This window comes from Lotus japonicus, chromosome 2 (assembly GCF_012489685.1).
Source record: "Lotus japonicus ecotype B-129 chromosome 2, LjGifu_v1.2".
Lineage (NCBI taxonomy): Eukaryota > Viridiplantae > Streptophyta > Magnoliopsida > Fabales > Fabaceae > Lotus > Lotus japonicus.
This window is the reverse complement of record NC_080042.1, coordinates 39845605-39859488: the sequence shown is the minus strand read 5'-3', so window position 1 is coordinate 39859488 and position 13884 is coordinate 39845605. Positions and strand designations below refer to the sequence as shown.

At 36.4% G+C, this 13884-nt stretch overlaps 3 protein-coding genes across 3 annotated transcripts; all 3 read right to left on the bottom strand.

Annotated features, from left to right (window-relative positions):
- Positions 1-1454: 1454 nt before the first annotated feature.
- Positions 1455-2099, bottom strand: LOC130736422 (uncharacterized). Its single transcript, XM_057588257.1, has one exon. The coding sequence runs from the start codon at positions 2097-2099 to the stop codon at positions 1455-1457; it is 645 nt and encodes a 214-aa protein (XP_057444240.1).
- Positions 2100-3396: 1297 nt separating this feature from the next.
- On the bottom strand, positions 3397-4660 carry LOC130737994 (uncharacterized). Its single transcript, XM_057589868.1, has 3 exons — positions 4294-4660; positions 4115-4168; positions 3397-3638 (listed from the first exon to the last, which is right to left on the bottom strand). The coding sequence occupies exons 1-3, from the start codon at positions 4564-4566 to the stop codon at positions 3471-3473; spliced, it is 495 nt and encodes a 164-aa protein (XP_057445851.1). The 5' UTR covers positions 4567-4660; the 3' UTR covers positions 3397-3470.
- Positions 4661-7643: 2983 nt separating this feature from the next.
- LOC130737993 (replication factor C subunit 3) lies at positions 7644-13511 on the bottom strand. The gene is made up of 11 exons (XM_057589867.1): positions 13310-13511; positions 13087-13197; positions 12645-12677; positions 10964-11132; positions 10436-10617; positions 9149-9285; positions 8952-9050; positions 8676-8745; positions 8527-8601; positions 8168-8213; positions 7644-7922 (listed from the first exon to the last, which is right to left on the bottom strand). The coding sequence occupies exons 1-11, from the start codon at positions 13391-13393 to the stop codon at positions 7864-7866; spliced, it is 1065 nt and encodes a 354-aa protein (XP_057445850.1). The 5' UTR covers positions 13394-13511; the 3' UTR covers positions 7644-7863.
- Positions 13512-13884: the final 373 nt, after the last annotated feature.

Sequence of the window (13884 nt, the reverse complement as noted above, 5' to 3'; positions counted from 1 at the left end):
GACTCATGTTTAGTTATTGATTTTAGAATGTTGTTATGTTATTTCTTTTGTTTTAATTTTAGAACGTTCACTTTCTTATGATTAGGTCACCAATTAGTCTTATCTTAATTCTAAGCCAATCTTATGTTACGTTGATAGTATAAGTTTGTATTTTCCTTTCATAATTAGATTTGTAAGGTCTACATGAGTTCTCCCATAAAAAAACATATAATTTAATATGTTTCAATAATGACAAAAGTTATAGAGACCATGTCAAAAGCAACGGAGAACAAGAGAAGACAATGGAGACAAAACAAAGCAAAGAAGACCAGAACAAAGCAGCAAGAACAATGCTAAAGCTTCAGGAAAAAAAGAAGATCAACATGCGACATGAAGATCAAGACAAGATGTTGAAGATCGAGGCAAAGCAAAGAAGATCAAGATAAAGGCCTCTTAGAAGATAAAAAAGAAGAATGGAGAAAATAAACTCAAGAAAGAAACATTAAAGACTTGAAGAGAAATGACAAAGCACTGAAGTCAACGCAATTACTCAAAGATCAAGTGGACAAAGTCCATAGAACAACATCGTCCGCATACTCAACAGTCTGAAGTCTACATGCATCGTCTGAAGACTTCAGAATTCAGCAAGCAACGTTCAGCGTCCAATAAGAAGAATCGAGCATCTACAAAGAATAATTGAAGACAATAAGGATCAATTATATGCATCCTGAAAATGATACAAGTCATGTATCAACAGGAAAAGCAACAGTTCAACTCAATTAGACATCATCACTCAAAGAACCAACTATAAGAAGAACAAAAATGCTGAAGTAACAAATTAATGAAGCTGAACCAAGAAGAAAAGAATGAAGTAAAAAGCATGCTTCTCAACTTGCCCAAAAGTTGTCTCAAGACTTCCCCAATTTAACATTTCAAACAAACTACCGTATTTCGTATTTGTACTGCTGCCACTCCCACAATCTTACTCTTGTGAAAGTTTGCTTCCAAACCCAACACCAATTCATACATTCTTAATAAGCTTTTGATTATACTATTTTGATTGTCCTCATATTTCCTATGGGATAAATAGCCAAGTTGGTCCCTGAATGTGTCACCCTCGCCTTCAAGTTGGTCCTTAAACTTTTAAAATCCATCTCACACTCCCTAAATATGGAAAACGTCATTCAAGTTAGTCTCTGCCTCTCTGGCGTTAAAAATTTAACGTTTAAAAATCTTAACATACGTTAATGGAGAGGATGACATTTCACATTTGGGTGACATTTCTCTGTCTTTTGTGGTTGGGGCACTGGCGTACCAGTGCAATTTCTTGAGAGGTGGCCATAACGGCCACACTTAGCACGTAACAAGTGTAAACCTTCGTACTCAATATTGTACCGCACACCTCGGAGACCCACCCTACCAAGGACCGGCTTTGTGAGATCAATTTCGACACATACTCGTGCATACTTCCCTCTCTACATGTCAGTCGTGTTCATATCAACGTGAATAGGTGTGCCAACTGTTGACGCTAGGGTTACCAAGATGCTTTCATCATAGAACTGGAACCCCAACCCAGGGATGCGTATCCAAACCGCCGTCATGCTTATCTTCGAATTTGCAGCCACAAAATCCGGGGTCCATGGTTTAACAGCAAGATAATGATCGTAAATCATCCATGGCGCTCCAGCCATGGCACGTTCCCTGTCCTCTGTGAGATCAAACTGAATTAGAAAGTACCCATGATGTAGATCTCGAACCTCAAAGCCACCAGTCGATTTCCATAAGAATTGGAGCCTATCACACAGGGCTTTGTAGCCAATGCTCTTGCCAAGCAGTTGCACCACCAAACAGTCCTCAAATGGTTTGCAGATTGCTTCATAGGAGTCGTCATCCTTAAAATCAAACATTGGGAAATAGTTTTTCCCATCCACAAGGTCCTTCTTCATGATACCAGCGTCAACAAGATTACGTACCTGCTTCCTTTTTTCCTCCACCGCTTTCTTCCCTAGCACTTTCTCTTTAAATGTTGGCCGCCGCATTGGCTCCAGTGACTTACCGGTTTGGCCGCCACCGCCGCCGTTAGTGGTTTCGACGTTTGCAGTCTCGCTCTCCACTTCCATTAGGGTTCGTGAATATTTTCTAACAATAGAGTTTAGTTCAGAGTTTATTAGGTTTAGAAGAAGAGAAAGATGAAAAGATAACCCTTGTAAATCTATGGAAGAGCAAAACAAAAGCAATGTTTGAATGATGTAATTTATCTTTTCGATGAAAAAACAAAATCTCCCCATGAAAATTGTCACTTTGGTGCAGATACTACATCTTATACCATGGTTGCAAAATAATGTTTGCTTTGATTGTCAAAATTCCCAAATATTAAAGAGGGGACATTTTTTTTTTGGTAAGCCAAAAGATTGTATTAAAAGGGAGTACAAGGGTTACTCCAACCCTTGGTACAATAGATAAACTGTAATTACAAAGAAAGAATAAAAACAGAAAAGCAGGACAAATAGAGCCTCTGTGCAAAAACCACAAAACCGTTTGCACATAAGACTTCAAATTCCTCAAGATCCAACAAGTTGCCAAAAGCCAAGAGGAGAGCAGCAAAAAAGAATGCAAAAAGAGAAAGCATCCAGCATGACCCAAAGCAAAGCCAGAGTCCAACAGAGACAAGGCAAAACAAAACAGCAACGAGGCCAAATATAATGCAGAGCCTGTAGTTGATAGACAGCAGCATTAGACAAGACCAGGAACTCACATACACGATTCTGCCCAAGGGAAACAAGTTAGAGGGTTCCCAAACACCAAAGGGGGTTTACAAACCATTCATATAACGAGAATGTGAAGCCTTTATTTTCTTTGATTTGAGCCAAATCCACGACCAGTATTGAATCACATCCAGCGCAGAAGAAACATCAATCTGTCCTTCCTTAAAGATCACCTTATTACAGAAGGACCATATGTATCTTATTGCAGCCAGCCAATTTAACAGGGGATATAATTACAGGCCACGTGAGAATATTTTTTCTTTTCTTTTTGAGCTACATCATCAAAGAGTTTGAACAAATCTTTTATCCCATTCCCATCACATAGAGCCCTCAGGAAATACCATTTTAACCTATGTAATGATGCCCACATTGCACACTGAATAGTTTTGAAATCCATGTGTGTTCAAGCAAACAAAGGTATCAGTTTACTTTTAAACGTTGGAAAGAGCTACCAGCTTGTTTATTTATGATGTTATTAGTGTCTAAGTGAGTAAAGAGTGCAGTAAGGGGAACATGGTGCTCTCACATCTGTTTTTCCATTTTAAGGTGATGGCATTGAGGATTAAACATATAACCGCATAAAAACTAGCTAAATCTCTCACATCAAACCGAATCCTAATAGCTTACTTGGCATTGGTAATTTGAGTTCTGGTTAACCAAAAAAGACAATAGATCAAACAATTTATTTAATTCATACATAAGTGTCAAGCAACAGATCGAAGAGCATTAAACTATGGATTTAACATACAATATCAATGCAGGAAGATTATCAAGAAACAAAGTAAAAATTGCACCAAGAACAAAAATCAAAATAAAAGCAAACACTATTTTAACACCATAGTGAAAACTGATTGGCTTGAATACCATCTTTTCATCACCAGAGAATCCCGAAACCTGGAGAAAGAAAGTCAACAAACGGACAATAATCTCAGCTCCTAAGCTTAACAATCTTCAAATAATGTGAATAATTTAAATAAGTATTTTACCAAACTCAAATAAAAGTCCAGTCAAAGGTGCCTTAATTGAAACAAAGATAAAAGAAGGATCATAAATTTCAGAGTTTTAATTAAAAAAAAACAATAATATTGTAGACGTAATTTGCAAGTCATGTATGATCACTTAGAGTTATTCATCTGGAATTTGTGGAGACTTCAAGGTGTGAGTAAAAAATAAAAAATAGTAAAGAATTCTAACATTGGATAAAAAAGAAAGTGTTTAGTAATATATAAGTAGAACTAGAAAGACTCATAGACACAATACCTTAGAGTTTTGGGTGAAAAATATGGTATATATACTTTCACTAAAGTGGTTTATTTCTCACTAAATATTGAATATAGTTATAAAAAGATATATCAAGCAAATAAACTTACAAGTCCTGGTGTCTGTGTTGCCATCAGCCGAACGTGTCCATTTCTCACTTCTTCTGCACACATTAATCCAAAAACAATAGTAAGTATTTTATCATAATTGTGGCTAACACCAAAATAAAAATGAATGAAAAGGCATTGATATTGAGAATAGAAGAGGGTGAGGGTTTTTTGAACTTTCCAGAAGGAACAGTGTGGAGCTTCCAAGCTTCACCGAAATTGGAAAGAACCGCATTCGGCCCAAAAGCGATTGGTTCCTCTTCACCATTCTTTACTGCTTCTATGTGCGATACAACCACCGGAACCGATCCCTTCAGCTTCCGATTTATGAGGGACACCGCGAATCCCGCATCGGTCCCGACCGCGAACCGCCACGTCTTGCCGGAGATCCTGCAATTCACCTCATGGAACTGCGAAGGCTGAGGCGGAGGCGAAGGCGATGTTTCTTCCGCCATCAAAATTCGACGAAATTGGGATATTGGATGAATTGACTTTTGTATAGAGAGAGAGAATGGGGAAGAATGAAGATAATTTTGCACATGACATCACAGCCGGACACCTGTTTAAACTTGATTTTATTTTTCCCACTCAAAATTGACGCGTTCCATACTTTGACTTTGATTTGTAAACTTTAGTCTCTGGTTTCACAAATATTGTTGTTTAATATTGTAGTAAGAAAAATAAGATGATAATTTGATAGTATAATATTTTTTACAGCAAAAGATATATTATTGGATGAGAACAAAATATAATGAGAACAACCCTCTCACAAATAGGATAAATCAACAAAACTCAACCAAACAATCAACCGACGTAGTCGTCCCTTAACTAGATGTTCGTACTCGTTATGTATGTCCTCGACCACTTTGCTAGTATAGGCTCCCCTCCTGATGGTGTGGTCCACCTCTCAGGATTTGAGTTCATCTCGATCGATCATCTCATAGTGGACCTACCCCGCGTGGCGAGCTCCCAACCACCAGTCCTCCAACATCTGGCAGTTTGTCGACCGCTAAAACACAAAAATATAAACAAGACATGCAAGGGTCAACTTCCCAACATAAAGTATAATACACATCATCATGTCATATTATAACAATGAATAACATTATTAAACATAATCAACATCACATATTATAGCATGTTATTTATCCAAGTCATGTTATCACACCACAAGTCACAATCAACACGACAAAGCATTAAGTTAGTTGCATGGTATGCTAGTGCAAAGTATACTCAAAGATGATCCGGATAAACGTCACCCCCTCCGGTGATGGGGCAAAACAACAGAATTGCCACTTAATAGGTTGGGCACTTCAAAGTCGGTCGTAACATTGACCTAGTGTTTAACCATTTCCGTTCGGGTGTCGCTTACTACCTAAACATCGTCAAGTCGAACCAACCCACTCTAGTTGACCATACTGAATAATGTATGTCAAACAACACATCGCTAAGTCGATCTAACCGCTCCAGTCGACCATACTGACTTGCGTGTGTCTGATGACATCGTTGAATCGATCTAACCCGCTCCAGTCGACCATTCTGACTCGCATGTGTCAGAATAAGTGTACATGGTGCAACATGGTTAGGCAACAGAAAGTCCTCACAAGTATACACGTATCTAGCTAACAATCACTGTCTCCACAGTACCCATAGGTTACATCGGTTCTTCGACAAAATTGCCTCAACAAGCAAGGAATGCCACCTGCACCCTAGTGAACCACTCGTCACTACTGCACATCACCTTGATGTCTACAACTAAGGTTCTCTTCCTCTTCCCAATTCTTGGATCGTCGATCTTTCCTGTTTTTGAAACTCATTTGAACATCCTAAGTCTCCTTCTCAAAAGATTCTCTTTGGACTACAAAAAATGTTATTACTTAGATTAGTTTCATTATGAAGTTTTATTCTCCAAACTTTGAAGTCTTTTCTTCTTTTTCCAAAATCTATCATTTTCAAAAGATCCCCTTCCCCCTGAGGTAACGTTTCACAGAAAGTCTCGATCCACAACAACAGCAGTAGTTCAAACCACCCGTCAAATCCTACTTGCTAACACTCAAACACTCCATGTTTACACTCGATATAATATCAATTCTCAGCATAATTCAACATTTATGTAAACAATATACATGCATACTATCAAATCAGTCATGCATCAATATCAATCAACATCTCAATAGCATGCTTCAACAACATCAACAATTCAATCAAGCATGCATCATTATCATTTCATATCATCACAAGCGCACCGACACTTCGGTGTTTAACATATAGCTAGTAATGGTAAAGTTGCCCTCACCTCGTTTTTCTTCTTGTTTCCCTTTCCCTTTGGACGCTCGTCCCAAACTCGAACGTTCCAATTCCTTTTGCTCCAAGAGTCCATCACTCAATCAACAACATCTATGAACTTTCCCTTAGAGGCAACTTGCCTCAACACATAGAAGTCCAAGTAAAGCATTTACCAAGTAAGTTTCCTAAGCCTCTAATGTCATACATATATCACATATATCATGTAATTTCTCGAGATAAAATCCTACACACGTTCGTAGTGATTTTCAAAACTTTTCTCCTCCTTTTTTCCAACATAGGCCCACGACCGCATGAAATTTTTAGTAATACGGTGTACCAAATGAGCTCTTAGTAATAGGTCGGGTAGGTTTAGTTTGAAATTTTTCGAACCCGAGACCAGAACCAATAAGATCGGATTGATAAAAATCCAAATTGACCTGTGAATCCAATCCGAACCGATGTTTTGCCTTTGAATCGAGTTGGGTTGGTTGAATATAACTAGTTGACCCCACCCGTGTGCACCTCCTACTTCCTTATATTGGTACACCTAATTAAGGTACTAACATTAAGCTAACTTAAGGGAAATCAGTTGGCGCCCCTATCTAAAAGTGAGTCTTTCCTTATCTCCCCAGCATGTCACTACCACCCTGTCCGATAGTCTGGAGACACTTTCTTTTCGTTCGACAATTTTTGTCAAAAAAAAAATCATTAAGGTAACTCAAGGCATTCTTATTTCTTTTAAATGAGAATTTTACTTCAATAATATAACGTTGGTTGTAAAAATAACTATTAAAATTTTGATAATTTCATGATTTATTATGCATTTACATGTATTTTATTAAAATTCTGATCTTTAATAAAAAAAACTATTATTTTATATAAGTTAGACAAGTATGTTAAGCAAAGAAAAAATGCTGGAAAAAATATTGCAATACTGGTCTACAATGGGTATTTAGTTTATTTGAGATTACTTTATAGTATTTACACCTAATAAGATTTTAGTTAAGCATATGAAAAGAGATTATAAATTACATATTAGCTATTTTAAGCTTACTTTTATAAGCTTTTCAAATCAGTGTATCCATACATATAACTTTGTTGAGCTCATTTCAATAACCTTAAATATATCTAATCCATCAACAAAAATAACATTCCCAAAAATTAGTTATGTATAGTATTTTCATAATGAAACATCAGCATTTTTTTTATTTGTATTCAAATGGCAATAGAGGGGAAGAGGAGAAGGTGGGGAATTCAATATCCATTTATCATGCAAAGTCCACAAAATCTAATAAATCATAAAACCTCTTACAAACCGAAACATCAGAATTCTGTCATTGCAGTTGCAGCATGCATACATGAGAAAAACTCACGGAAGATGTTAAAACTCCATTATATACGAAGTTATTTCTAGTACACAAACCATTAAACATGTAGCATGGAAAAAGCAAATCTTCAGTTCACATTCAGCCGAATGTAGCAATGAGAAAGGATTTATAGACGCTCATGAACTTAGCCACAAATGCTGCCAATGTAAACATACGAAAGAAAAAAAGAGGTTGTCAGAAATAAATTTATGTCTAAACCCTCCTGTTAGGGTAAAAATAAATAAATAACGAGAAGTTTGCCAAGAAATATTCTATAGGCCCAGCTTATATTCACATTGCATAAATATAGACAGGGTCTCCATAAGAACTTGCCATGGTCAGCACTCAAATCCATAAGCTGTAAATGTCAATCTAACTATCAAACACATTCAGGTTTATATACCTTCGATGTGAAAAATTGCTTTCTGTCCAAGGCGCATCCTATGTTCCTGTATTGATTGAAAAGAAGAATCAGAGGGAATCCTTACCCTTGAAAAATAAGAAGAGAAAATGGCTAGACAAAATCTTCATCTATTAATTCAGAAATTCCAAGTTAATGAGGCCATATATAAGTGTGGGGAAAAACACATGGATATTTTACGAATGCTTATACCGAAGGTACATAACAAACCACAGAACAGTCGAGGCTTAGAAATTAACAAATTAGGAGAAACAAATACAGCAGCCCTGAACACCATATCAATTCCAGCTGCCGTATTCTGAATTATATTATATACAATATAATATTAACAATGCACTTACATAATATGCAGCCCAGTGACAAACTTCATGCTTTAGTTCTGCATCCAGTTTCCTCAATAGCTCAAAAAGAAGCCTCTGAGCCAACAAAGCTAACATTGAAGGACAGGCAAAAAAATTACATAGGGACATTTGCAAAGGAACACACATACCTTCAAAATCATCTCTGGGGGAATGCAATTAATTAGAAGCTCATACAGCTTCCCTCGAACTTGAAACAACCTAAGATATGAGACAGCGAGAGATGAAAAATGCATTTCACAGAACAGAAGCCACAGAGATCACTAAATCACTGAATAAGAAACTAAAACATGAGATTAGTTGACTAAACAATTGGGTAGGATATCTATAAACCTGACCAATTTCAATATTCAAAAAAAATTCTATTATGAAAGATCAGACAATAGTAAACTGTATCAAAAGCAAACCTTTTTGGGCTCTGTTCCTTCATTATGTCAGATGCTATTTCAGAAATATATTCCTCCCAGTCCATTGGGGGAATTGTTTGCCTGTTCGTGAAAGGATACCTATGAGTAACACAGGCAACAATATGCAAAAGGAACAGTTGTCAGTAGTCACCCATCTGAGGTTCACATCCACTAATGAATTAGATTCTGGGGCTTACTGTTGGACACGGCAAGTCTCAAATGATAATATGGCCCTCCTTAAATTCCGATTTGATTTTTCTGCTATGCGAGCAGCAAAACCAGAAGGAATTTGCAGCCCTTCTTTCTTACCAATGAACTCTATAACTTCAACAATCTGCCACATAGATTTCCAATAATTCAATAATGATGAATTATGAATATGAAATTTAGAGAATGCTTATGCCAGACAATATCAGCATATATAATATTGTCTAATGGTATGGTATTCTTTTGTGGAGGTTGATCTGTCGTATATTATCATAACATACGAAATCCTATGAAATATGAATACCTTTGGCATACCCTTTACAGCAACGGGAGCCAGAAAAAAAAAATGAAAGAATAGCATCCGAGACAAACAAGCTAACTACATGATCTCCAGGCCTTTTTTGTTTTCAAAGAAGTACCAGGCCTAATCATAATGATTGTCAAAGATATATTTTGAATTATTTGATGATTAAGTACAAGTAAGATTCTTAGCAGAGATTTTGCCACCAAAGCTCTGCTAAGAAAGTAATATTGCTGTCCTTCATTACATCTGCAAAAGCGTTCTATAATCTAAAACTCAAACATCCTCTCCAAGTTTCTTAATCAGTATTTAATCCTGTCATGATGAGGAATAAAAACAACCACAATAATACCCACTGGGTGGAGGCAGCTAAATAGAACATATTCTGTCATGAATCAAGTCCCTTAACAGGCTATTTAAACCTAAATTTCTAATAATGGTTTGTTATATATTCTAGCTATTGGACTATTCTCCATCTAGTGTATCCTCCGCATCGATGCTCCAGTCCTTCAACATATCTTCTCCACACATATTTCCAAACCACCTAGGACAAGACTCTTATAGTTTCCATTATGAGCTGACCCAACTTTCTCTCTTCATAATATATTTTGTAACTAATCGTATTTTATGCTATCAGTCATATATCATAAGACCATCCTCTCTATAACAATGAGATCACTCATGAAAAGGAATAATGCATAACAAAAATTAATTATGAAGTATGAACCTATCCTACATTCATGCCTGCAACAGCAACATGACACCTGGTAAGACCACAATTTATCTACAAGAAATAACAAGCAAGCAAAATAATACTGAGGGAAAAATGGAAACTACTTACTACTCACAACCCTGCCAGAGAAAACAACAGTTTCAAAGCTAAAAATCCCTTTACTTAATAGAAACTTAAAACAAGAACGGAAACAGATTCCTTTCTTTCCTTGGCCAAATCAGTAGATGTTAAAAATTAACTGACCTGTTCTTCACTTGGTGCATTTATTCGTATATTTAGACAACGGGAGCGGATTGCTTCAGTGACTCTTGAAGAACTATTGCAACATAGAATTAATCTGCAATAAGCACTGTATTTCTCCATTGTTCTGCGGAGAGAATGTTGAGCTTCTCTAGAGAGCTTGTCAACGTCATTAAGCACTAGTACTGATACAGACAAAATAAACCAGCTTGAAAAAATCAAGTATAACAAAAAAGATAAATGTGAATGCTTCTAATCCTAGCATTGATTTTCAAGCCAAGGTGGAGAGCTTACTTATTTGACATGGGTATTACAAAACGAAAAGAAGGATGCATTAGATAAGTAAATTAGACACTAGCAAACATAACAGCATTCTACACAATCGAAGATGCAATGTTACAAACACAGATAAGATTTAAAAGATAGAACATACATACGAAAAAAACTCCAAACTAATTGTTGACCATGCACAGGTTCCGCTTTCTATATGCTTAAAAGAACACAAAGGTTAAAATAAATATAGCCAGTTACCTTTAAATCCTTTCTTCCCTTTAGTATCAATGGGTCTATTCTTAGCCATTTCTTTGATGATTTCTTGAACAACATATCTGTCCTGAAAGCCTGCATCACTTGGACTCATTTCAATGTGATGGGCACTAGACAATGTTGTCAGCTCTAAATCAATTGATCTACTTCCAGCCTGAAACCAATTTCAAAGAACTTCAAAATAAAATAAAAATACTGCTTCAGTTTACTGTACATAACAAACCTATGAGAAATCAATAAAATTCACGCTTGTGCCTCAAGAGCAGCACCGAGGATAATTCACAAAGTTGAACAAATGTGCTCCTACGGGAATTGAACATGGTATGGACATTCTCAAGAATCAAGATTTAAGACCATGATATTTGTAACCAAAGGAAAAACTAAAAAAGTTTGCATGTTGTGAATTGGCCTTTGATATTCTCCAAGTCATATCCCGCTGGCAAAATATTTGACAAAATTAGCTACTTCAGATGGAACTTTCTATCTCAAGTCTCAACAAAACATTTAATGGAGGGGAAGGGAGGGGAGGGGAAGAGAGGGGAGGGATTTTTATACTTATTACGTTTGGTTCATAGGAGGGGAGGGGGGGGAAACAAACTTATTTTTATTTAGTTCATGAGAGGGAAGAGATTTTATAATTAAAATCACTTTTATATCCTTTTATATTTTTTCTTGAATCTAACAACACAATATAACATACATCCTTCTTCATCAACAATTACTCTGATTCTCTTTTAAAAAAAAAAAAAAACAATTACTCTGATTCTTAACAGTTTCGTGAATCCAAACCACTCAACGCTCATGACTCAACCATTCCTCATTCCCCACAAGTACGAATTCTGCAAGAGTTCATGTATTCCACCCAAACGCATGTAAAGCAATGAACAATCATACAAAAGCAAAAACATTCTAGTTTATAACACGAAACAAGGTTGCAAAAACGGCACCAACACTACCAGGCTTTTCATCTTGGTTATGGATATCACATTTATTCAATTGAAGAGAAATTCTCACTAAAAAGCAAAAAAACATCATTTAAACCCCAAGAAAATAACACCCGTTGAGATGCACCATTGATTACTGTTCAAGTTCATGAATCCTTTCTTTCTTCTCCAGGAACTCCTTGTCTTCCTCCACAACAGGTGGCTTGGAAGTTGGAACCTCCCTAGTCATTAGCCAAAGATGTGAATTGTAGAGGGGAAGCCCTAGAATACAAAATTGGAATTTTTAAATTTGTGCAGGGTTATTTTTGTCCGAAATTTATTTCCCCTCTTAATTCCCCCACTTTTGGGGGAACAAAAAATTGAGGTTGGAGGGATTTTGCTCCCCTCCATTTCCCTCCCCTCCCCTCCTAAAGTTTGAACCAAACAAAATCAAATTTTAAAAATCCCTCCCCTCCCCTCCCCTCCCCTCCGTTCTCCTCCAACCAAACAATTCTAAATGTTTCGCCAGCATCCTCCTTCATTTTCCCCAGGTAACCAGTACCTCTTGCTTGGCAACTAGTGGCAAATAATCAGTTACATACTCCACACTCATTACTAGTCATTACTTAAGGTACCAGTAAAATCATATAAAAAAACACCCTAAACTATGCGAACGTAAGGGTATTCCTGATAAGTCAAAACAACAAAAAGAAGAACACCGCATGAGAAAGAATGAAGCTTACATCCACTTTCCACGTCCTATTTTCCACCTTCACCTGCAACATCAACAAAGACCATTTAGGAAAGGAACCAAAAGTATAGGGCACGAAGATTAGACGAGAAGAAGCGCAATTCTAACACGAGAAAACCAAACAGAAACCCAAGATACATTAAAATAACGATTAAATATTAGACAATAAACCTTACTAGAATTAATATAATATTATCTTAAATTCTATTAAGAGAAATTTAAAGCTAAACAATTTCCCGTCAAACTTAATATATAGCAAAATGGAATGGTTTAATACATGTAGCCGATCCCAGCTAGTCGGAATAAACGAAAAGTAAACTACATTACTCATACACATTTTTATTAAATTTGTCTCTGAAACAAACACACTCAGTTTACTTTTTCAGTCACACTCAATAGTTACAAAGTTGAAAACAAAGATGAAAAAAAAGAACCTTTTCGGCAGCAGTTCCGAACATTTGGCGGAGAAGCGCCATGATTAGGGTTTTCTTGCCAGAACCAGATGGACCATAGAATAGCAAATGGGGACAATCCTGTTCCGTAACCTGTCCACAACAGAGTCACCAACACGAATAATCGAAACAAAAAGTGATTAAAATTGAAAAAAATTAAACCAAACACAAAGTTGATTAGGGTAGAGAGAGAGATGGAGAGTACCAATTTCTTGAGGTTTTGAGCGACATCGTCGTGGACCATAACCTGATCTAGGGTTTTGGGACGGTACTTGTCCACCCACAACATCCTTTTTCTTCAACCTTGCACACACTCCACACTCACTCTATCGCTCGATGAGGAGAACAGAGCACATACCCTAATAGCTGTGGCGGGAAAGAAGAGGCTTTTTATCTAGGACACTCACTTTGGTATTTTATTTTTCAGTATTAAACACTTAAATAGTTTATTCGGTTCCAACAAAATTTCACCAATAGTGGTAAAAGTTATGTAACATATAGGTTGGGTAGAAGATGTTCGGTTTCAATCCCTAAAAGATGCAATTTATTTTTTTAATGTAAAAATAAAAATAAACAAAATTCCACGATAAAAAATGATTGTAAGAAAAAATATGAAAAGAAGAGATAAATAACACAACTAATTGTTTGACACATCAGACTAGTTTGGAAGGTGCTCAGCGACAAGTCTGGAGAAAACCCCCTTCTATTATGTGAGGGTATATGAAATACCCATGTGTGTTTTCCAACCCATATTTTATTTGTGATCTTGTGATCATTAAG

What these genes read in the sequence shown, in the direction of transcription:
- LOC130736422 (XM_057588257.1), bottom strand. Translation starts at nt 2,099, where the DNA reads ATGGAAGTGGAGAGCGAGACTGCAAACGTCGAAACCACTAACGGCGGC.
- LOC130737994 (XM_057589868.1), bottom strand. Translation starts at nt 4,566, where the DNA reads ATGGCGGAAGAAACATCGCCTTCGCCTCCGCCTCAGCCTTCGCAGTTC. An exon ending in AGCTCCACACTGTTCCTTCT is followed by an intron (nt 4,169 to 4,293) that starts GGAAAGTTCAAA and finishes TTAATGTGTGCA; the next exon opens with GAAGAAGTGAGAAATGGACA. An exon ending in CAACACAGACACCAGGACTT is followed by an intron (nt 3,639 to 4,114) that starts GTAAGTTTATTT and finishes TTCTTTCTCCAG; the next exon opens with GTTTCGGGATTCTCTGGTGA.
- LOC130737993 (XM_057589867.1), bottom strand. Translation starts at nt 13,393, where the DNA reads ATGTTGTGGGTGGACAAGTACCGTCCCAAAACCCTAGATCAGGTTATG. An exon ending in ATAGGACGTGGAAAGTGGAT is followed by an intron (nt 11,133 to 12,644) that starts GTAAGCTTCATT and finishes AATTGGTTTCAG; the next exon opens with GCTGGAAGTAGATCAATTGA. An exon ending in AGGGAAGAAAGGATTTAAAG is followed by an intron (nt 10,618 to 10,963) that starts GTAACTGGCTAT and finishes TGTCTGTATCAG; the next exon opens with TACTAGTGCTTAATGACGTT.